General features: G+C 43.4%; 2 protein-coding genes across 4 annotated transcripts; both read right to left on the bottom strand.

The window, feature by feature from the left end:
* Positions 1–673: 673 nt before the first annotated feature.
* LOC121541656 lies at positions 674–8,142 on the bottom strand. The gene is made up of 16 exons (XM_041850833.1): positions 7,470–8,142; positions 7,100–7,343; positions 6,347–6,518; positions 5,996–6,230; positions 5,686–5,780; positions 5,370–5,569; positions 5,088–5,166; positions 4,446–4,624; positions 3,893–4,222; positions 3,359–3,757; positions 2,976–3,179; positions 2,828–2,888; positions 2,502–2,718; positions 2,076–2,153; positions 1,865–1,952; positions 674–1,742 (listed from the first exon to the last, which is right to left on the bottom strand). Exons 2-16 carry the CDS (start codon positions 7,303–7,305, stop codon positions 1,658–1,660), a joined length of 2,628 nt encoding a protein of 875 aa, XP_041706767.1. The 5' UTR covers positions 7,306–7,343; positions 7,470–8,142; the 3' UTR covers positions 674–1,657.
* A 105-nt stretch (positions 8,143–8,247) lies between these two features.
* LOC121541657 (zinc finger MYND domain-containing protein 19) lies at positions 8,248–23,891 on the bottom strand. Of its 3 annotated transcripts, none has more exons than XM_041850835.2 (7): positions 23,510–23,891; positions 23,271–23,387; positions 11,023–11,082; positions 10,731–10,837; positions 10,426–10,566; positions 10,048–10,228; positions 8,248–9,801 (listed from the first exon to the last, which is right to left on the bottom strand). In XM_041850835.2, exons 2-7 carry the CDS (start codon positions 23,331–23,333, stop codon positions 9,658–9,660), a joined length of 696 nt encoding a protein of 231 aa, XP_041706769.1. In that variant the 5' UTR covers positions 23,334–23,387; positions 23,510–23,891; the 3' UTR covers positions 8,248–9,657. The 3 variants fall into 3 exon arrangements, with proteins under 3 accessions (XP_041706769.1, XP_041706770.1, XP_041706771.1); XM_041850836.2 differs by having other exon boundaries at positions 23,524–23,891; XM_041850837.2 differs by lacking the exons at positions 23,271–23,387; positions 23,510–23,891 and adding an exon at positions 21,777–22,308.
* Positions 23,892–24,986: the final 1,095 nt, after the last annotated feature.

The following is a 24,986-nucleotide window of genomic DNA, read 5'->3' as shown; positions in this document are numbered from 1 at the left end:
CTGCCTCTCTCGCATGGGACATTTCTGATCCCCAGCACCATGGGCACCCCTACAATTAACACATAACACTACTTTCCCCAATGCTCCACATTCCTTTGTCTCATGCCCTTCTGCACACTTCTCACACCTAGGAACCTCCCTCCTACACACTGCTGCCACATGCCCATAAGCTTGACACCTGTAACAACGTAATGTATTCGGCACAAAAGCTCTTACAGGATTTACATTTACATTTTAGTCATTTAGCAGACACTCTTATCCAGAGCGACTTACAGTTAGTGAGTGCATACATTTTCATACTGTTTTCATAACTTATATATCCTAACATCAATTTGTCGGGCAAAGACTCAACATCAAAACTCAAAAGAACAGACAATGACTCTTCTGTTTCAGCACTCACCCTGTCTGCATCGGTCCAAACGACGAGCATCACAAACACCGGGAATCTTCCCCTTCAGTTGGTCAACTTTTACATTTACTGCTACCCCAGTAATCACTCCTTTCAATGGCACCCTTTTCTTGAGCGCAAAACAATTCACATCTCTTGCCCCCATTCGTTTAACGCGGAGCGCCTGCTCCCTCTGATGAGCAGAAACACAACAATTATCACAAGACCCCTTCTGGTTACCCTCACCGATTCCACAGCACCCAACTCTGTTTTCACCCACCCTGAAACCACAAATGTATCAGTCAAAAGACAAAGGTTCCACCTTTTCCAAAAACTTCACTCCTACTGTCACAGACTCATATTTATCCTAACCCTCGGTGCAATCCTCGGGCTCCAAGAACTTCACCACACCTTCCACCTCCGATACTTCGCCCTCATTCACTTCCATTTCTCCTCCTGTCTTCAGCTCACTCTGCTTTTACTTTCTACCATTCTTCTTTAACAACCCATCTCCCTTTTTTCTGCCATTTTTTACTGACTCAATCTCACCCTCTTCCTCCCTCTCTCTCTTAGACCTCCTCTGCCTCTCTTTTGCCCTCCATTCCTCCTCCGTATTCCAAGTATACGTCTCCTTATGATAATACTGCACTTCTCCTGACATACATCTTGTTCTTGCCTTCTCAAGGGATGCCATTTAACCGGATGTCACAATCTCCGTACAATCAGCGCTCAACAGTGCATCCCCCTTCCGCATACACAGTAGAAGAAATCATTAATATAATATTTTTTTTATGGAGGTTTCTGTGATACGAAAATAACTTACAACCCCATGTGGACAGGAGGCATCAGTGCAGCTCTAACTTGAGGACCGTTTAGGATCAAAAGAAAAATACATTACTGTATTCTATTTTAGGGGCAGAAAAATATTTTGTTTGGTGGGATAGTTTATTTTCTGCTGAGTAATACTTTTTTTACCATATGATTGATGCAAAAGTTAGGATCTATGACTTGAGTTTCACTAATTGAACATCAGTGATTTGAAACAAACAAGGGCATCAAAATAAAAATAAAATGTTTACAAAATCTAATTCTGTCCGTTAATACTAAAGAACAAACAGTGTTGATTCTTAATTTTTTCCATTCACACAGTCTTTATGAAAATCACTGGTATTGAGACAAGCCCCCAAACCCCATTCTCTGAAGAAGCACCATTCTCTGTTCGTTTTAGATTTTTCAGTGTAAACCCATGCTTTCCTCTGCGGATCATTATCAGCTTAGCTTGGTCCAGTTTGTTGTTAGAGGATATCTTCCTCTGATTTCGCTCTGCACTCTCGGTCCTGTCAAAAGCCTTGTCCTAGGACAGAGATGAACACAGACAGAGGGTTAGGGTTACAGGAAGGGAAGTCATGGTAGAACACAATATTGAAAGACAGAAGAGCACTCAAGTTCCAGATGAAAAGTCAACAGAGCCCCTACCTGTCTCTCAGCAGCTTGTCTTTATAGTTTCCTGTCCAGTCCTGTTGTGTGTAGGAGGGAGGAATGGGATCGACTAACTTCACTGCATCTGTTGTATGTACCACCACAAGCAGACATAAACACAAGCACAGACATAGACAGAAACAGATTTGTGTGACAGGAATAGTGCATTTGTGTTGTTGCTAATGTTGCTAAAATGTAACATATTCACCTATATGATGGGGGATACAGGGCAGTTTTCCTCGGTCTCTGGGTCCTCTTCTGAGAGCACTCCACTGGAGAAGCATCCCTGGGGTTATACAATAGGTGCACCATTACGCATGACCAGTGAAGCCTCTATCTATCTGACACACAAATACAACCTACCTGGTAGTCTCGAAAACCTGACCCTAGGCAACAGCAGTGACTAGGTTCTGTTTTCAATTACTCTTTTGGCAACTGCGCTAAAGTAAAAAATAACCTCTGTGATCGCCATCTTGCCAGCTACTATTTCCTATTTTATTCAAGCGGATAAGGTAGTGACATAGGCAGTGACGTAGCTCCTCTATGCCAAACTGCCCTTCTATTACGTACAGACGTGTTAAGGAACATTTGAAAATGGTTGGAGACAACCAGGATGTCTAGACAGACTACCTACCTGGGCTTATTTGGGCCCTGAGGCATGATGGGTCTAAAGGCTGGTCCATGCCACGGTGGGACTGCCTCTCAAGTAGGTTTTCCTCAGTCTTAGCCTGTAGATGGAGCAGGGGCCGGACAGGAAGCACAGCAGGGCAGACGGACACTCCTGCCCTCTCTTTGGCTCTCCTCCATAAGGCCTTTGCATCATATCCATTCACCAGCCCCATGGTCATCATCTAGAACAAAGAAATACAGTAAAACAGGATAAATCATTAGCACTTGGATTCCCCCAAAAATGGCTTTGTTACGGCACTGTCTAAGATATCAAAGTGTAGGTAGGCCTACCTCAGATGATTCAATTTTGCTGCTCTCACAGCCAGAAGATGAAGTGGAGACCAAAGGCTGCCTGGAGAAAGACAAAGAAAAGAGCAAGTATAAAATCACACAACAAATCTACACGTCAACATGATCTCTCCTATGACATGAGGGTAACCTGTGTCTCTCTCTGTTGTGGTCAGTCCCTCTGTATCGCCTGCTGGACAGATGGACCTTGGTCAGATGGCTGTGTGTAGAGTGGGGTTTCATGGCCTTTTCCCTGACCTCTGTGACCTTTCGTCTGACCTCTGTTGCCTCTGTGACTGATGGGGGTGATGGATGAGTCTTAGGAGGAGGCTGACGGCTGGGGGAGTACAGACACCTGATAGGCAGCCAGACGGACAGAATGTAACAACACCGTGGCTTGGGTTATGTCCCACACACATGGGAAAGAGCATCACTCGAGATTGAATACTCTTTAAGTCCACCCTCTCAATGCATAGATTCAGTCACACAAGCTACATGTTATAGATATAATCTGATTGTTTCTCCTCTTCTCACCTCTGTGTGTGTGGGTACTCGTCGCGGGCAGTCCTCTTAGTGACGGACTGGCTCTGAGAGCGCCCTCTGGTGGTGATGGCCGCTACAGTACAGGTGTAGGCCGTGTTGGCGGCCAGATGGCGGGCAGTGTGAGCACGCTCCGTGCCCAGGTAAGCCACGCGGCCGTTCAACCTCAGCTCGTAGTTGAACAGGCGACCCAGGGGCACCAGGGGAGCGCCCCACATGATCTGGAGCTCATGCCTGCCCAGCACCACCATGGTCAGGCCGCTGGGTGCGTGGTCCTGGTCCTTGGCTGTACGGACCTCCACCTCCGCACAGGGGCCCACCTCTTCCCCAGGCCCCACTGCACACACACCCAGCTGGAACAGGGTCCCTGGGGACAGACCACCCACTACAGCCCTGGCAAATAACATAGTACAATTTAAGTTTGGTGTTATGGTTAACATTTCAGGCTGTTGTGTGGAGGACGACAATTAATCTTTACTCAAAAGGAGCTGTTTAAAAATCTATATTGATTGTTACAGCATAACTTACTTCAGCTCTGTTGTGGTATCTAGGAGTGTTTCACCACGATACAGCTGATACACCTTGGGCTTCAGTTCACCCGCCGGCGCAACCCAACTCAGTCGCACATGAGACGTTGTGCATCCAATCACGCGCAGCTCCTGTGGAGGACCAGGCCTTGTCCCCGTCCCCTCTGATTCTATAGCCAATAGCACGGGCTCGCTGCAGGAGCTGGTGTCCCCATCAGAGGTAGAGTGGATCAGTCGGAGTGAGAACTCATGTCCAGGTTTGAGGACTGAAACCGGTAAAGTCACATGACATTGGGTTCCACGATACAGAACTGTCTCTCTGTCCAGAAGGCTGAGGACAGAAAAAGAGACCCCATATCAGCTTATTGCTAAAAGGATTCCTTTTAGTATTTGTTTGTTATTTCTGCAATTCTATGTTAAATGCCAGTATGCCACAATGTGAAATAGGTTGTTTGTTAGCACTCTTTGATATTATTTGGTTTCCTCTAAGAATATTATGAGGAGGTCTATTTGGTGAAAAGGTCCCTATAATAACATTATTGCGTCCAGCTGACCTGTAAGTGACCTCTAGGCCACACTCAGGGAAACACTTCTCCCATGACACAGTGCAGGCCCCAGATGGGAGGCGTCTAGTTGTCGGGGGCAACGGCTTGACAAGTGGCTCCAGCTTCCTTAGACATGAGTTCACTTCCTCCCTGAGATCCTTGCCTATGGAGGGAGAGCTGGAGAGAGACTGGAGGAGAGAGTCAGAAAGGGATTGAGACAACATAATAAATGCAAGACAATTTAATTTCCATTAATTGCTATTGTCATTTCAATGTACAGTTATAACATTTTTACATTTTAGTCATTTAGCAGACGCTCTTATCCTGAGCGACTTACAGTTAGTGAGTGCATACATTTTCATACTGGCCCCCCGTGGGAATCGAACCCACAACCCTGGCGTTGCAAGTGCCATGCTCTACCAACTGAGCTACAAGGCACCAACAATTGATAACTGTTAATGGATATTGATATATTAAATCAAACTTTTATATAGTAATATGATAGATATAGTAATTTACATCCTATTGATATTGAAAAAAGTATCTATAGGCTATGTAATAATTGACCAACCAAGCAAACACTGCATTCCAGGTACATAAGCATAACCTGGTTCAACAGAAATGTTCCAGAGAGTACTGTAATAAGACAACCTTCAGTCGCTCCTTCAGAAACCTGTGCTCTCGCACTTGTAACACTCCAGCCGGTCGTGACACAAATACTTTCACTGCCCTGTGAGACCAAGAAAGGGAGGGGAGGGTGAGAGAGTGTGCTTCAGCTAGCTATCTATCTGACTTCACTATGATAGATTGTCAAATATTTTCCATGTTCCATGTTCTTTAGTGGTACAGTGACAGTGAGACTACTAACGCTTCTTAATCATGGAATGAGCTAGGCCCTAGGGTGTAAGATGGAGGAGTGAGTGACATACGTACATGGCAGCGAACCAGGCACTATCCTGGTCTTCTGTTTGTAAGCGGTAGAGAAGAGCATCAAGCAGGCTGGGGAGGGAGGAGCTACCCAGCACCAGAGCGTGTCCATCTTCTTCTGTTACTAGGCAACTCAATGCAAAACAGGCTGTCTGTCCTGCCTCTGGCCCAGCCAGCTCACTCATAAGGGCTTGTAGACTGTGAACCTGGAGAGTTGAAAAGAACAAGACCCTTTTGAATAACAGAGCTTGGTGTGGATTCAAAATCGACCATTTATTCCAAAATCCACTGTTCTCCTCAACAGATGTGTACTGTGTCTTACCAGTTGGTACTCTGGTGCAAATGTCAGAATGAGACTCCTGCCTCTTTCACTTCCACACAGACGGCCCAACGCAAAGGCTGCATTCATAGCAGTGTCTATTAGAAGTGAAAAACACAGCCATTAGAAGCATGCGGCTAAACGTTTATCTGTCAAACAAGAAAACCTGTCAGTGTCAACATTTGATGAAACATCCCGACTAGCGAAGCAATAAAACCATTCCTACTGGCATTTTGGGTTCAATAGTGCAGTGCATTAGCAGCACTATATTTTGCCACACAAGACCTTATCCCCCCGCGTCCTTAGCTCTGACCTGTATGGCTGTGTGCCAGGCATTGTACCAGGCAGCCCAAGGTGCTGGGGGCTGAGGGGTGGCGTAACAGGCCTTGGCAGGCCACCTCACACAGGGACAGCCTGGCCAGGATCAGGGCAGCAGAGTTCACCATGCTCTCCCGTCCCTGGTCCAGCAGGGTCAACAGGCTGTTCAAGACCTGCCCAAACACAGCCTGGTCTCTCAGTAGCCACTCACGTCCAGCCGAGCTCTCAACCTGAGAGAAGGGGATGATTCAAGACAGAGGGGGTCACTGGTAAGGCTGCCCCACACATACTCTCTTTTACACCCCCACCCCCACGCACACGCTCACAGACACACACACTCTATTACCAAAGAGGCTAAGGCGCCAGCAGCATTCATCACAATGTCTGGATCATCTCTGGTTAGGAGCTGCCCTAGAGTCCCAACAAGGCTGTTGCTGCCCTTTGGAGCCTGCAGCTGCTGCACAACCTCCTCTCTCTCCACCAGGACTCCAAGATGATAGGCTGCAGTACTGCAAAGCCTGAATGAGCAGGGGGGAAAACATTTACCACCAGTCAGCGTAAAGCCTGACATTAATATGCTTTAGAGATTTACGTATGTGCGTCTCGGAACCATGGTTATATAAATTACAAACAGCAGTAAACATGATTTTCTTCAGTAGTCACATTCAGTAGTCACGTTAAACTCAGGCATAGTCAAGGGAAACCAGCCGCCATATCACTTATTGGTGTTCAGAGTTCAGGGTGGGGACCTTGCTGTTATGGGAACACAAAGCGAGTCCCCTACAAGGCAGGGAAGACTTTTCCTCTCACTGCATAGGAGGGTATACAACTGTTTACTTGAAAGACAAGGCATTTTGCCTTTGCAGCACAAACTTTGATGTACATGGACTAATTACTTATTTATTACAGTAAATGAAAACATTGTACTGTATAGGTACACACACGAATATCATAATGCAGTCTTGATCACAAGGTATGTTTGCATGACACACCTTTGGGAATAGAGTACGTGATGGGTTGTTTGAGAGCTCAGGTGTAAACAGGAAGTTATTTTGACAAAACTGTAACGTGCCCACAAGTAGTATCAATCTGCACTCACCATGAGTCTGTGGAGCTGAGTAAATGTTCTAGTGCCCTGGTGTAGCTCTCTCTCTTAGGAGCCTTCACTATCTCCTCCACCATCTGCTTTTTGCTCTCCTGAGCAGACCTACTCAGACCTTCCAATGCAGCCTTCACATGAGTGGGCTCTGGGCACAGGAGCATGGACAGTGAGCTCTCTGAGTGACATTGGCAAGGACAGGCCATCAATTTTCAGGAGTGGTTTAATTTCAGGACTTCAATGCCTTTTGGGGATGAAAGGGAGTCCAAGTTATGATTTGGTCATGATTTCCTGTGCAGCTCTCCGACGCAGTCTGTCCTTACAATAATACAAATGTAATTATATGAACATAAAAGCTTGAAATACTCACCGGGTTGCTGCTATGTGAGAATTTTCAAAAATGTGTGGCTCAGATACAGACTTTTTTCATCCATATAAGCTGTCCATTAAGTAAACCATAGTCCACTGGGCCCAGGAGCGCAGCCATTGTGTTCAAAGCGTTGCAATCCATCCGTTAGCACTATAGCCTCTGGGCAAATTGTAACTCAACTAAGATAGACTCCTGTGACATTTTCTAGTAGCAGTCGTAGTGTTTCTCTAGCAATTTTTCCCTTAAGCCGCTATTTCACACATGCTCTAATTCGATATAGTGAGGGTTTCTCACTCCTCTGCCTGGGTTGGCTTTGGGAATGTGAAGGAGAGGGAGGGGATAAACGTCCCAGGCTCCTAATGCTCCTATCTCTTGTCCCAGATAGCTGCACAGTACCAGACCAGCCCACTGATCACCATGGTGACCACGGGTAAAGGTTATTCATTCCACTTTACTTAGACACACATTAAACTGTCCAGGCTCCTTTATTGGAATGTCTGCCTGCTGACCCTTTAACTTTTTCTAAGAGTTTATTCAGCACACCTGCAAATGAAGTAAAGATCTAATTTTACAAGCTCCACAATACATTCCCTGCTATTATTTCCGGAGCCTAACCCTCATACGCAGCACCTTCAAATTGCCTCTATAGCACATTGTTATTATAGTAGGCTAAATGAACAGGTAGACAATTTCCTAAATATATCTAAATGAACAACCAACAAACATTTTTGAGGTGTCATACCATGAGGGTCCCCTAAACCCCCACAACAGTCATACATCCATGGGAATCATTTTATTTCATTTGATCATTTTACAGTGAAAAGAAATAGCTAGTTAACCCCAACTTTACTCCTGCTCACATAATGTAGCTTTTTATTCTGTGATTCATTCTTTCATTCTATAAAATAAATTATAATTTTTACACCCAACAGTCAACTCTCCCTACCGCTAAACTTTTCCCATCTCTATGACAAAGATAATAGTGGGGTGTGTTAAAACAATTCAGTGCAGTGTTATGAACCCGTCCACATACATAAAAAACAATCATGTGTTGCATGTATTATGACGGTCTGCTTGTTACATGCATTATCTGTGAGTGTGTCAGGATTCATCATCACCATCTAAGACACAACAGGAAGACAAACTTTGAGCAGGTGTTCATGAATAGCACACTTAGGGAGTGATTAGCACACTTAGGGAGTGATCATTGGGCATAGAACAGATATCTCTTTGATGACTGACGTGTAGAAAACAATGGAATTGAATTCGGCCCATTTCATACAATCCCAAGAACGAACTGACATAGCCTGTCCAATGGCCAACCTGGGTGAGTGGGTTTTCCAAGTTTTCCCCCAGTATATCCCTGGAACATTAGCGTTAGCGACAGGGACTGTGTTTGTGGGCATCTGGATGGGCAACCGACCGATCGCAGATTCATTCAGGGATGTTCAGCACAGGAAAGTAACAATGCCTCTACAAGTGATTAAGCCAAAGTTGATTACCCCTTCCCAACCCTCCCGACAAAAAGAGGGACAAAAAAAAGGGCTATACACAGAACAAAACACCCTTCCCCCCCAATGTTCAGCACATCATCCATGTCCTTCAGTCCAAAATGGCAGCACACACAATACTGTTAGTGTGACACAGAACAGTAAATCTATCTGCTGTATGTTGGTCTTAGAGCATGACAAGGAGATGACTGTGAGTGTGTGCAGCAGAGGTCCAAGTAGTAGAACAGTGAAAAGGTCCATGTCCTATTGAACCAGGTGAGCAGCAGGTACGGACCTCCCTATGTCCCTGTACATGGCATTACAGGTTGGTGGGTGGAAGGAAGGAGAAAGCTAATGACAACAACAGTCGATAATCAATTGCTGTCCAAAAGAAGCAATTTATCCATGTGACCTCGTCTTACTAAAACATACAAATCCATAGCAGCAGGTAGAGCTCGAGGAGGATCTCCCGCTCCAATTTCTTTTATACACACTTCCCATCATCCCCATTGACATGTAAATAATAATATGGAGATTTGCCAGTTCTGGGAAATGGTTGTTGTAGCATTTTTTTGTTTTGTTTTTTTACCCAACCAACATTGTCCTCTGTCATCATTCTCTGTGGGCAAATTTTTTTTCTTTTTACTTCATTCACAATCTTCCCCCCAATTCCCCTATCCTGGTGGTTGATCCAGAGATCATCGCTCTGGTTCAGACTCCAGGGCCAGGACCCTTTTGCGCTCGCGGCACTGCTTCTTGTGGGCGGGCCAGTCCCTTTGCTGGCATTGGGAGCCACAGTAGCGAGCCACCTGACAGCGACCACAGATGTTGAACTCTCTAAGCTGTGGACAGATGGAGACAAAATCAGACTGGTGGAAAGACACCTGTATGGGTTTTGTGACACTGTTCTGAGACTACCATATTAAACACCTCAAAATAGCAACAATATCTATGTCAGCCTCAGTAGTAAATAGGATCACAGAAATCCTCAAAGCCATATACTTCAATACTCCCTTCCCTAGAGTGAAAGTATATGGAGTGTGAAGATAACTGTAGATAGCTGAATATATGGTGGTAGCAGTACGTACTCTCCTCTCGATGAGCGAGCAGGGTGGGTAGTGACACTCATAGTAAGTACAGGAGCACTCCTCCTCCTCCACCAGCTCGCCGTTAGCGTTGTAGTACCGTGTACGACTGAGCTCCAGGTACTGCTCCTCTACGGGGTCAGCTGGTACCTGCTGGATGGCCAGCCAGTACAGAGACTGCTCTCTACAGGGTGAAAAAAATACCAGTTAACATACCTTTATGACAAGTGAAACATTTACAAGTAATACTAAGCTAAGTCTGAATAACCTTGTCTTTCCTCAGTAAATATTTTGTATTTTCCTCAGTAAAGAAGTGATGAATGCTAGGAGAGCGGAATGTAGCTCTAGTAATTGTAGTGGAGAAGTGCACAGCTATAATACCTTTGTTTGCTGGAGATTTCCTCTGGTTTGGGGCTCCAACCCAGGGGGACCAGTCGCAGGTTGTCCAGACGGTTATCGACAGTGACAGAGTTGATGTGGACAACTTGGAAGCTGGGAGCAATGCCTCCTCTGTGCTTCTCCCTGGAGAAACATTCAAATCGCCTTATGACTCAACCAGTCTGCCAGCGTCCCACACAATAGGAAGCATGCACAGTTTGTTTGATGAAGGCAAAAAGCTGCCCTTACCAACACAGACTATGATGATGTATTCAGGAGCAGATTGTGGGGATGGGACATCAACTCACCAGAGCAGCTCATGCAGCGGCCTACCAGCCCAGCGCCCCTTGCCAATGTCGAAGGCATAAGCAAAGATCCTTGCCCCATTGCCATCTGCATCGACATCCATGCGTGCCTGAAAAATATGGTGTGGCATTTTTATATCCCAGCCCATTTCCTTATATAGCCATTTCCTTCTATAGTTTCAACAAAAGTCCAGTAGTTTTTTTGTTTTGTTTACTGGGGCCAGGATAGCGTGGCAATGGTATTTGACTAGAATTACTCTCACCACACCCTCCTTGTAAATCCCCACCCTCTTACCTCGAAGGCATAGTTCTCCACCAATGGTATGTCCTGTTCATCGATCAGTGTGTACTTTGTCTGCAAAGGAAAGGACAGTTAATGCCACCTAGAATGTGGGTTTACACTATTAGTGTGATGTACATTGAGGGAAAAAAGTATTTGATCCCCTGCTGATTTTGTACGTTTGCCCACTGACAAAGACATGATCAGTCTATAATTTTAATGGTAGGTTTATTTGAACAGTGAGAGACAGAATAACAACAAAAAAATCCAGAAAAAAGCATGTCAAAAATGTTATAAATTGATTTGTATTTTAATAAGGGAAATAAGTATTTGACCCCTCTGCAAAACATGACTTAGTACTTGGTGGCAAAACCCTAGTTGGCAATCACAGAGGTCATACATTTCTTGTAGTTGTCCACCAGGTTTGCACACATCTCAGGAGGGATTTTGTCCCACTCCTCTTTGCAGATCTTCTCCAAGTCATTAAGGTTTTGGGGCTGACGTTTGGCAACTCGAACCTTCAGCTCCCTCCACAGATTTTCTATGGGATTAAGGTCTGGAGACTGCCTAGGCCACTCCAGGACCTTAATGTGCTTCTTCTTGAGCCACTCCTTTGGTGCCTTGGCCGTGTGTTTTGGGTCATTGTCATGCTGGAATACCCATCCACGACCCATTTTCAATGCCCTGGCTGAGGGAAGGAGGTTCTCACCCAAGATTTGACGGTACATGGCCCCATCCATCGTCCCTTTGATGCGGTGAAGTTGTCCTGTCCCCTTAGCAGAAAAACACCCCCAAAGCATAATGTTTCCACCTCCATGTTTGACGGTGGGGATGGTGTTCTTGGAGTCATAGGCAGCATTCCTTCTCCTCCAAACACGGCGAGTTGAGTTGATGCCAAAGAGCTCGATTTTGGTCTCACCTGACCACAACACTTTCACCCAGTTCTCCTCTGAATCATTCAGATGTTCATTGGCAAACTTCAGACAGGCCTGTATAGGTGCTTTCTTGAGCAGGGGGACCTTGCGGGCGCTGCAGGATTTCAGTCCAGTAGTGTGTTACCAATTGTTTTCTTGGTGACTATGGTCCCAGCTGCCTTGAGATCATTGACAAGATCCTCCTGTGTAGTTCTGGGCTGATTCCTCACCGTTCTCATGATCATTGCAACTCCACGAGGTGAGATCTTGCATGGAGCCCCAGGCCGAGGTAGATTGACAGTTATTTTGTGTTTCTTCCATTTGCGAATAATCGCACCAACTGTTGTCACCTTCTCACCAAGCTGCTTGGCGATGGTCTTGTAGCCCATTCCAGCCTTGTGTAGGTCTACAATCTTGTCCCTGACAACCTTGGAGAGCTCTTTTGTCTTGGCCATGGTGGAGAGTTTGGAATCTGATTGATTGATTGCTTCTGTGGACAGGTGTCTTTTATACAGGTAACAAGCTGAGATTAGGAGCACTCCCTGGGAGCCAGAAATCTTTCTGATTGAGAGGGGGTCAAATACTTATTTCCCTCATTAAAATGCAAATCAATTTATAACATTTTTGACATGCGTTTTTCTGGATTTTTTTGTTGTTATTCTGTCTCTCACTGTTCAAATAAACCTACCATTACAATTATAGACTGATCCTTTCTTTGTCAGTGGACAAACGTACAAAATCAGCAGGGGATCAAATACTTTTTTCCCTCACTGTAAAGGTCACAACAGTGAGGAGTGACACGACACTGAATCATGTGACCTAAAACATATGAAGGCAAGAGGATGTGAACTTTTTTTATAATAAGGGTTACATGGAGAACATTGGAGTTCTCTGAAATGAAAATGGATGGCCCTTTTACCTAAACCCTCCCTGAAGGCATGAACAAAAAAAAGAGACACTACCCTATACCCAAAATAATAATTAAAACAAAGTGGATAGCAGAGAACATGTCTACTGTTTACCATCACTTCTTGGACAGATCAGAGCCGTAGATATTCAGTTTTAGAAACTGTTCTTCATCCTGTAAACATTACATGGCAATGTAGGAGTTTTGATAGCGCACAGGGCTGCAGACCAGACCACCGTGGACAAGAGTAGGGGTGCAAAGATATCCTTTATAATTTAGTAAAAGCATTGCATGAATCGATCAGCGTATTTGACGGTCCGAGAAAAAAAGAGTTTTATACATTGCATTCGGAAAGTATTCAGACCCCTCGACATTTTGTTACGTTACAGTCTTATTCTAAAATGTATTTAAAAAATAAAAACTCAAATCTACACACAGTACCCCATAATGACAAAGCGAAAACAGGTTATACATTGTTGCATATTTATTACAAATAAATAACAGAAATACCTTATTTACATAAGTATTCAGATCCTTTGCTATGAGACTCGAAATTGAGCTCAGTTTAAATCCTGTTTCCATTGATCATCCTTGAGATGTTTCTACAACTTGATTAGATTCCACCTGTGGTAAATTCAATTGATTGGACATGATTTGGAAAGGCACACACCTGTCTATATAAGATCCCACAGTTGACAGTGCATGTCAGAGCAAAAACCAAGCCATGAGGTCGAAGGAATTGTCCGTAGAGCTCCGAGACACGATTGTGTCGATGCACAGATCTGGGGAAGGGTACCAAACATTTTCTGCAGCATTGAAAGTCCCCAAGAACACAATGCCTCCATCATTCTTAAATGGAAGAAGCTTGGAACCACCAAGACTCTTCCTAGAGCTGGCCGTCCGGCCAAACTGAGCAATCAGGGGAGAAGGGCCTTGGTCAGGGAGGTGACCAAGAACCTGATGGTCACTCTGACAGAGCTCCAGAGTTCCTCTGTGGAGATGGGAGAACCTTCCAGAAGGACAACCATCTCTGCAGCATTCTACCAATCAGGCCTTTATGGTAGAGTGGCCAGACGGAAGCCACTCCTCAGTAAAAGGCACAACAGCCCAGTTAGAGTTTGCCAAAAGGCACCTAAAGGACTCTCAGACCATGAGAAACAAGATTCTCTGGTCTGATGAATGCCAAGCGTCACATCTGGAGGAAACCTGGCACCATCCCTACGGTGAAGCATGGTGTTGGCAGCATCATGCTGTGGGAATGTTTTTCAGCAGCAGGGACTGGGAGACTAGTCAGGATCGAGGGAAAGATTAACAGAGCAATGTACAGAGAAATTCTTGATGAAAACATGCTCCAGAGCGCTCAGGACCTCAGACTGGGGCGAAGGTTCACTTTCCAACAGGACAACGACCCTAAGCACATAGCCAAGACAACGCAGGAGTGGCTTCGGGACAAGTCTCAATCTCCTTGAGTGGCTCAGTCAGAGCCCGGACTTGAACCCGATCGAACATCTCTGGAGAGACCTGAAAATAGCTGTGCAGTGACACTCCCCATCCAACCTGACAGAGCTTGAGAGGATCTGCAGAGAAGAATGGGAGAAACTCCCCAAATGCAGGTGTGCCAAGCTTGCAGCGTCATACCCAAGAAGACTCGAGGCTGTAATCGCTGCCAAAAGTGCTTCAACAAAGTACTGAGTAAAGGGTTTGAATACTTATGTAAATGTGATATTTCCATTTTTGTTTTATTTTATAAATTTGCCAATAAAATCTAAAAAACTGTTTTTGCTTTGTCATTATGGGGTATTGTAATTAGATTGATGAGGGGGAAAAAAACAATTTAATCAATTTTAGAATAAGGCTGTAACGTAACAACATTTGGAAAAAGTCAAGGGGTCTGAACACTTTCCGAATGCACTGTAAATATTTAATGCAATTCTACATCATTTTACATATTAACAGAATATTTTTTAAATACCGCACAAATTACCGAAATTACAGGCTAAGAATGGACAGAGAGATAAGATTAACGCATAGGCCTATCATACTTCTCCAATGCCAAATCAGTGTGTCTTGTTTGCAACGAAACTGTCCCTGTTCGCTAATAATTAAATCTGAGACGTCATTAGGAATCTGAGCATGGTATTTTCAAAAGTTAGGCCTACCTTTCCACCCCAGACAGAGGCCTACCAACGCAGAAAAATGTAAGCTTTAACTGCTGGCTACTCTTCTTCCGTGAATTAACCCAATGAGAGAAGGTCACAAGTGTTTTTCCTAAAAGCTGTCTGGGTTTAAACATCTTCTATTGTACAGAAAGTGAATAGCTTATTCAATTGATAGTGACAGAATTAGATTACTTCCCAAGCAAAGTACATTGTTTGTCTCCTCGGCTATAGAAGGTTGCAGCTCAGCCTCTGAATATCAAAGAAACTAAAAAATGATATCCCCATATGCATCGGAGTCACGTCTTTCCCGGGTATTGTACAGCTTGTTTCTAGCATAACGCACTGTTATAGATCACTTTATATAAATCGGATCCGTTTTATTTTATTCAAAATCTTAAGCTAACAATGGGTAGGCCTGTGCTTTTTGCCATTGTCTTTAATAAAAAGGTAGGCCTATGGCATACCCTCTCAATTAGTTTTGGTTTAACTTAACAGCCCTTAACGGACATGGAGGTAGGCTATTTAAAGAGTGCATGGTTGGTGGAGGAATTGACCGACAAATCTATGGCTATAGCAGCCTACAGCCTAATTGTGTTTGTCAAACAGGTAGATCTAACGCTTATTTCTTAAATAGGAAGAAACAAGTGGCAACACAAAGCCCTCGTTATTAGTAAAGTCTAATTAAGATGTTGAAATGGATTATGCCTACTCTAATTTTCCTACTTTCAGCACCATGAGCTGTCCCATTTAGCGATTGATTGTGCCACGGCTGCTGCTTCAAGTTTCTGCACCACAATGTAAGTTACTTGAATCTGGCTTATTGTGAGGTCAATAAATGATAAATACATCACGGGGCAAGAAACATATAGTTCTTAATCAAATCAATTATAGTAGTAGCAATCTATCAAAGTTGACCTCCAGTCCTCCTTCTCATCTTCACGCTCTCCTTCTCAAACGGAACAGAATTTAGGGTATAGGCTAGTCTGTGCACAAGATAGTGAATTTTTTGGACTAGGCCTAATAAATAAATACAAAATCAGAACTGCCACTGTAGGCCTACACAGCACAGCCATTGGTTAGGCAACACACCAAAACGTTTTTGATCAGCAAGAGCAGAGCAGGCTGGGGCTCAAGGTTGGAACATCCATCGCAGTGTGTAACGCAGCCCAGTTTCACTTAGGCCTACACCATCCCAGCAGCTATCTTAGAAATATAACTTTTCTCTGTGCTTCTACAAGCATGCACGTCGTAGCCTAGAACTAGACCACACTAAATAGCCTATAGGCCAGCAGCTCTCAAACTGCTGTTAAGTTAAAACCAAGACTAATTGAGAGGGTATGCCATAGGCCTACCTATTTGTACCAATGACCTGCCACTGGCATTAAACAAAGCATGTGTGTCCATGTATGCTGATGATTCAACCATGTACGCATCAGCACCCACTGCTAATGAAGTCACTGAAACCCTTAAAAAGTTGCAGTCTGTTTTGGAATGGGTGGCCAATAATAAACTGGTCCTGAACATCTCTAAAACTAAGAGCATTGTATTTGGTACAAATAATTCCCTAAATTCTAGACCTCAGCTGAATATGGTAATGAATGGTGTGGCTGTTGAACAAGTTGAGGAGACTAAATTACTTGGTGTTACCTTAGATTCTAAACTGTCATGGTCAAAACATATAGATTCAATGGTTGTAAAGATGGGGAGAGGTCTGTCCGTAATAAAGAGATGCTCTGCATTTCTGACACCACACTCCAAAACGCAAGTCCTGCAGGCTCTAGTTTAGTCTTATCTTGATTTTTGTCCAGTCATGTGGTCGAGTGCTGCAAGGAAAGACCTAGTTAAGCTGCAGCTGGCCCAGAACAGAGCGGCACGTCTTGCTCTTCATTGTAATCAGAGGGCTAATATAAATACTATGCATGCCAGTCTCCCTTGGCTAAGAGTTGAGACTGACTGCATTACTTCTATTTATAAGAAACATTAAATGTGTTGAAAATCCCAAATTGTTTGCAAAGTCAACTTACACACAGCTCTGACACACAAACTTACCCCACCAGACATGCCACCAGGGGTCTTTTCACAGTCCCCAAATCCAGAACAAATTCAAGAAAGCGTACAGTATTATATAGAGCCATTATTGCATGGAACTCCGTTCCATCTCACATTGCTCAAATGAACAGCAAACCTGCTTTCAAAAAACAGATAAAGCAACACCTCACAGCACAACACCTCTCCCTTATTTGACCTAGATAGTTTGTGTGTATGTATTGATATGTAGGCTACATGTGCCTTTTTTTTTTAATTGATGTAGTTCTGTCCTTGAGCTGTTAATGTCTATTAATGTTCTGTATTATGTCATGTTTCATGTTTTGTGTGGACCCCAGGTAGAGTAGCTGCTGATTTCGCAAACAGTTAATGGGGATCTTAATTAAAAAAAATTATATATAATAATATACCAAATACCAAACAAGGGGTTGCCTGATATGAAAATGGGGTCACGGGAGAATTTCCAAAATGCTGCAGAAAAAAAAGGATATACACTACCGTTCAAAAGTTTGGGGTCACTTAGAAATGTCCTTGTTTTTGAAAGAAAAGCAATTTTTTTGTCCATTAAAATAACATCAAATTGATCCGAAATACAGTGTAGACACTGTTAATGTTGTAAATGGCTATTGTAGCTGGAAACGGCTGATTTTTAATGGAATATCTACATAGGCGTACAGAGGCCCATTATCAGCAACGATCAGTCCTGTGTTCCAATGGCACGTTGTGTTTGCTAATCCAAGTTTATCATTTTAAAAAGGCTAAATGATCATTAGAAAACCCTTTCGCAATTATGTTAGCACAGTTGAAAACTGTTGTGCTGATTAAAGAAGCAATAAAACTGGCCTTCGAGACTAGTTGAGTATCTGGAGCATCAGCAATTGTGGGTTCAATTACAGGATCAAAATGGCCAGAAACAAATAACTTTCTTCTGAAACTCGTCAGTCTATTCTTGTTCTGAGAAATAAAGTCTATTCCATGCGAGAAATTGTCAAGAAACTGAAGATCTCGTACAACGCTGTGTACTACTCCCTTCACAGAACAGCGCAAACTGGCTCTAGCCTGAATAGAAAAAGGAATGGGAGGCCCCGGTGCACAACTGAGCAAGAGGACAAATACATTAGAGTGTCTAGCTTGAGAAACAGGCGCCTCACGGGTCCTCAACTGGCAGCTTCATTAAATAGTACCCACAAAACACCAGTCTCAACGTCAACAGTGAAGAGGCGACTCCGGGATGCTGACCTTCTAGGCAAAGTTGCAAAGAAAAAGCCATCTCTCAGACTGGCCAATAAAAAGAAAATATTAAGATGGGCAAAAGAACACAGACACTGGACTTTTTCTTTGCAACTCTGTCTAGAGTGAAAAAACTATGAAATAACACATATGGAATCATGTAGTAACCAAAAAAGTGTTAAACAAATCAAAATATATTTTATATTCTTCAAAGTAGCCACCCTTTGCCTTGATGACAGCTTTGCACACTTGGCATTCTCTCAACCAGCTTCACAAGGAATGCTTTTCCAACAGTCTTGAAGGAGTTCCCACATATGCTGAGCACTTGTTGGATGCTTTTCCTTCACTCTGTGATCCAACTCATCCCAAACCATCTCAATTGGGTTGAGGTCGGGTGATTGTGGAGGCCAGGTCATCTGATGCAGCACTCCATTACTCTCCTTCTTGGTAAAATAGCCCTTACACAGCCTGGAGGTGTGTTTGGTCATTGTCCTGTTGAAAAACAAACGATAGTCCCACTAAGCACAAACCAGATAGGATGACGTATCGCTGCAGAATGCTGTGGTAGCCATGCTGGTTAAGTGTACCTTGAATTCTAAATAAATCACAGACAGTGTCACCAGCAAAGCACCCCCACACCTCCTCCTCCATGCTTCATGGTGGGAACCACACACGCGGAGATCATCCGTTCACCTACTCTCCATCTCACAAAGACACAGCGGTTGGAACCAAAAATCTCAAACCACTACTAAAGGACAGATTTCCACCGGTCGAATGTCCATTGCTCGTGTTTCTTGGCCCAAGCAAGTCTCTTCTTCTTATTGGTGTCATTTAGTAGTGGTTTCTTTGCAGCAAATCTACCATGAAGGCCTGATTCACACAGTCTCCTCTGAACAGTTGATGTTGAGATGTGTCTGTTACTTGAACTCTGTGACGCATTTATTTGGGCTGCAATCTGAGGTGCAGTTAACTCTAATGAATTTATCCTCTGCATCAGAGGTAACTCTAGGTCTTCCTTTCCTGTGGCGGTCCTCATGAGAGCCAGTTTCATCATAGCGCTTGATGGTTTTTGTGACTGCACTTGGAAGAAACTTTTAAAGTTCTTGACATTTTCCGGATTGACTAACCTTCATGTCTTAAATTAATGATGAACTGTCATTTCCCTTTGCTTATTTGAGCTGCTCTTGCCATAATATGGACTTGGTCTTTACCAAATAGGGCTATCTTCTGTATACCACCCCTACCTTGTCACAACACAACTGATTGGCTCAAACGCATTAAGGAAAGAAATTCCACAAATTAACATTTAACAAGGCACACCTGTTAACTGAAATGCATTCCATGTGACTATCTCATGAAGCTGGCTGAGAAAATGCCAAGTGTGTGCAAAGCTGTCATCAAAGCAAAGGGTGGCTACTTTGAAGAATCTCAAATATAAAATATATCTTGATTTGTTTAACTTTTTTGGTTACTACATGATACCATGTGAGTTTTTTCTACAACGTAGAAAATAGTAAAAATAAAGAATAACCCTTGAATGAGTAGGTGTATCCAAACTTTTGACTGGTACTATATATATATATATATAGTCTTTCTATCTCAATATATATATATATATAGTCTTTCTATCTCAAAATCATTGTAATTTTGTTATCCTTAAAACTCTAAATGAAAATTATTTAAATCTAAAAGATAAAATTCAACCAGAGTGCCCTTAGATCGTGGGAAAAGGCCGCCCTTGACTGTTGCGCTTGAATCTAAATGATTCAAGTGCAACAGTCAAGTGCTGCCTTTCGAGCTGTCATGTGACCGAATGCTTCAGACAAAGCATTCAAGGGTCACTACGGAGGCGTTTTGGTTCCTGATTCAAAGGGAATACCTTGCCGTTTCCCTCAGAGCATTAAAAGTCATGGTACCCTTCGCCAGCTCATCTCTGTATGAAGCTGGATTCAGCAGTGCTCTCATCTGCATTAAAACCAAATATCGATCCAGGTTGGATGTGACAGCAGAGATAAGGTGCGCACTGTTGACCACGCCCACTGACTTTGAGAACTCCGACACGACATGCATCAAGCACACCCATCTCATTAGTGGTGGTGAGATATGAGACAATATTTAATTGACTGTCATAGCCCCAAATTAAAAGTATGTGATTGTGAGTTGAGAAGACAATCAGAAATACTGCTAGAATGTTTTGCAATGGACTGCCATAGCCACACACCAAAAAAAGTAAACATTGGATGTTAATTACACACAACAACAAAAAAATCGCATGGTTGGGGTCACGAGAATTGACTGATATCAAAATTGACGAAAAAAAGTTTGGGAACCCCTGCTATAGGTGCACTTGATATTGCACGCCCAGCAGAGAATGAGATGAGGGGCCGCATCCGGCACACATCAATATATAGCCTAATAAGCAACTAATTCTAAAACAGATAAATATTTACATTTCATCAAGTACATGACCCTCCCCTGGACTACTAAAATACTAAGCCCTCCCCTTGACAGAAATGTAAAACGCATGATCCTCCCCCATTTTCCTTCAGGTAACCATTCTGTAAGTGTCGATATATCCCTAATTAAAGACCTTGAGTCAAGTTAGATTTGCTATTAGTAAGTTAGCAATCATGAAACAAACATTTTGAGAAGGCATAGCACAGTGGCATGCAACAGCACCGCATTGTGATGTTGATGGAACATTTGGATGAACTAATGTTCCAGGGGGTCACTCCATAACACGTGATATGTCCAAGTGGTTCTCATTTATAAGTGACACACCCATTTCAATGTTCACCAACTGCCCTCAGTGTTAAAACTATGGCTAAATGCAAGAGGACTCCTAAATATTCAAGTCACTGTTCAAATTCGTCAGGTAAAAGTAGATCATGACGTCGCTACTGTCGCTAGCCTAAATAAAACACTAGCGTTAGCTAGTTAGCCCTAGTAACGTTACATGTCAATAATGATGCCACATAGGATTTTTATCAGCCTTCAAATGTAAAGATAAAAATAAGCTAGTTTAAAAATACCGTAGCTAGCTAAAACATGCCGGTGCTCAGTCACGTTGCAAGGGGTTCCTGGATAGAGCGTGGCAATGCAATGGCTTCCTCATTAAGACTTGACATACCCAACTATCTATACCAGTTAGCTAACCTACATTACAATTGCTTTACCGCCAAAGTGTGCATTTAGATGACAGGATATTTTAACTTTCAACATTCACCCAAGATCGTTGCTTCCATAAATTAGCTAGCTACGAACGTCGGTGAAATGTAGCTTGCTAGCTAATAGTCTTGAGCTGGGCGGCTTCGTGAGAAAACGAATTCAGCTAAACATTTGGGCCACCTTACGTTAGCTAGATAGCGGACTTATGTCTCTTTCTTTTCCGACAGGTATTACATATTAAAACCTTTTCGATGCCATCACCTATCTCAACGAGCCATTTTGTAAGCGCTTTTTGTGATCCCCTCCCCTTCTTGTCGCACATGGCAGCCCTCGGATCCAGCTCACCTTCCCGGCCACACGGCCAAGTCGAACAATCCCAAGCTTGAAATCCGACATTGGAAGACCAGTCGATCAAAGGGCAAAATATGAGTCGATCTACACGTTTAAAACTCGTCAGGGCGACCCCCCAGCCACGATGTACTGCCAGTTTAGTTAAACAGGGTCAATCGTTACCCGATTCTGGTCCTCCCCACCCGCTAACAAACCTCCATAACACAACGCTGGGGTAGTTGCATGTAGAAAGCCAAGTAAGATTTTGGGGAGGGACAAAGAGGCTAAAACATTTTCAACCAATGAGAATAGAGCTTTGAAAACCTTTGGTTTTAAAATATTAAATAAACACAATAAAAATAAATCCATACATAAGTGATACTAACAATCCACCCTAATAAAATAGTACATTGCCAAAACAAAACTCCCACTTCTTCCTTCTTTTAGTTCTCCATATCTCCCTTCTCAGGCTCTGAGAAGGTGGTACTACTTTTGCTCATATTCCATGTAACTCCTTTGCTGTGAAATCTTTCAGCCCCAGAAACCGCTCCGCCTCAATCACATTTTACATTTTAATCATTTAGCAGACGCTCTTATCCAGAGCGACTTACAGTTAGTGAATACATATTTTTTTATACTGCCCCCCCGTGGGAATCGAACCCACAACCCTGGCATTGCAAACGCCATGCTCTATCAACTGAGCTACATCCCTGCCGGCCATTCCCTCCCCTACCCTGGACGACGCTGGGCCAATTGTGCGCCGCCCATGAGTCTCCCGGTCGCGGCCGGCTGCGACAGAGCTTGGATTCGAACCAGGATCTCTAGTGGCACAGTTAGCACTGCGATGCAGTGCCTTAGACCACTGCGCCACTCAGGAGTGCATACATTTTTCATACTGGCCCCTCGTGGGAATCGAACCCACAACCCTGGCGTTGCAAGCGCCTTGCTCTACCAACTGAGCTACAGGAGGCAAATCACAATGATTTCTATCTTCCTTGATCTTTTCTCCACCTTGGCAGTGCCATTTATCACCATTGCGATAAAGGCCACCTTTTTAACCTTTAAAATGTCATGATCCTCTTGGTGTAAGACAACTCCTGCAGCCTGCAGTGAAGGCCTATCCACTACCATGGACTCTTCTGGTGCAACATTCAAACCCTCAACCCTTTTCACAGCTTCTGCAGATGAAATGCTCTGTACAACCCTGACTTTGGCCACGTCCTTCTCTTTTACCCTTGTGGGGCATTCAGAAGACGTGGCTTCATGATTCCCACCGCAATTACAACATGTCACATTTTCTTCACTTTTATAACACATGATATTTTCCACATCTTGTACATCTCAGCTTCTCCCTTCTGCAAACACTTTCTACATGACCAAAAGCTTTACAATGTTCACACTGCATTGGTCTTGGGATAAATGCTCTAACGCTGTAGTTAATATACCCTAACCGCACTTCATTAGGGAGAGACGCCATAAAAATAAAAATAAATAACAGATTAACTTAACTTTTTCCCCATTCACCACACGATTCATCCGACATGCTTCAATCACTCCAGGAATATTTTTCATCTCTTCCAAATCAACTTCCCACGAAACGCCAGATAAAACCCCTTAAGGGGTACCCTGTTCCGAAGAGACACACACACAACACTTCAAAATTATCAAATCGATTAAGACAACGCACATTCCTTCTGATCAGCAGAATCACAAACAATCAAAACAAGCCCGACTCTCGTGATCCTCACATCCTTCACTTTACCCAGCACTCTCTCCACCAGTTTGGATAACTCAAATGGTTTCTTCAAGATTGGTACTCTGCTCAGCTGCTCCTTATTAACAAACCGTACTCCTCCTAGATACGAAGGGTCATTCTCATCACTGTACCCTACTTTGCTCCGTTTCCCATTCTTTTGAACAACACTCAAATTCTCCAGCCATTGTATTCAGATTCCACTTCATCATCCGCTTCCGCCATCTTCGACTCCAAGCTATGTCTCCACCTATCGAACTCTGTTCCAGTTGTAAATAGCTCCCTATCGAACTCTGTTCCAGTTGTAAATAGCTCCCCTTCTTCTTTGAAGCACCACCCAAACGCCATCACGTTTAGGTCAGTGCTATTCGGAATCCTTGGGACGTCCCTCCCATAAACCCTAACTTTAACCTTAACCATAATTCTTACTTAACATTAACCCTTACCTTAACCATGCCAGTTAACATTACAATCCTAAGGATCCCGAATAGCACTGACCATCACATTTCCATAGAGGACCACAGTGAGTCTTAATACCCATCAAACCTAGCGGTCAAACAAGGAAATGGTTCCAATTGTTTTTACACCATATTTTTATTCCCATAGGGGATTTTAGAAACATTTCAAATAAGGGCTGTGTTTCATGTAGGTTTCCCTGGCGTGACGTTTTGATAACCGTGTAAATCTCTCTAGGACAAGGTGACTTTTGTCAATATATTCATCTGTATTTACCCCCAAAAATGAACTAAATGCCATGATGATCTGTACGAGACTACCGAATCGAGGCAAAGGTAAGAATCTCTGGATTAACTGTTAGCTAAATTTAGTCATTAATAAATTGGCTACATTTCTTTAAATTGACAATTCTGTTTCCTGTCTTGTGCAAGTTCACACAGTTGACCTGTTAGCAAAGGTTTTAGCTAGAGATGACGTGCAGGGATTTGTAGTCTTGCATGATGTCTACTTTGATGCTAATTAGCATTTTCGAATCTGAGAGTAAATAGAGCCGAATATATGAATAAAAGTCACCTTGTCAGAGAGAGATTTACATGGTTATCAAAATGTCATGCCAGGGTAAGCCTACACAAAACACAGCCCTTATTTGAAGTGTTTTCAAAAATTCCCTATGGAAAGAACAATTGGAACCATTTCCCTGTTTGACCGCTAGGTTTTATGGGTATTATGACACCTCCACTGTGGGGCTCTATTGCTTCTTCCTGTGTACTGGGGTGTTAAAGACAACTGGGAACTCTGAAAAAACGAGATCAGACTGATTCTGGGTGCCAGGCAGGAGTAGCCCATGGAACAAACCTTGGATGGCCCCTGTGATCCTATGTGATTTTAATCACTGTTAGATTCACAATAGATTTTGAGTAGATATTAGATTCAGAATCAGAGTAGATTTCACTTTGCGTTATTTAGTCCACCAGACAGGTTATTGTCCCTCAACTGCCTGTCTGGGAGAAATAGTC

Source organism: Coregonus clupeaformis, chromosome 27 (genome assembly GCF_020615455.1).
Source record: "Coregonus clupeaformis isolate EN_2021a chromosome 27, ASM2061545v1, whole genome shotgun sequence".
Taxonomy (NCBI): Eukaryota; Metazoa; Chordata; class Actinopteri; order Salmoniformes; family Salmonidae; genus Coregonus; species Coregonus clupeaformis.
The sequence above is the reverse complement of the archived record's forward strand: the minus strand, read 5'-3'. Positions and strand labels throughout refer to the sequence as shown.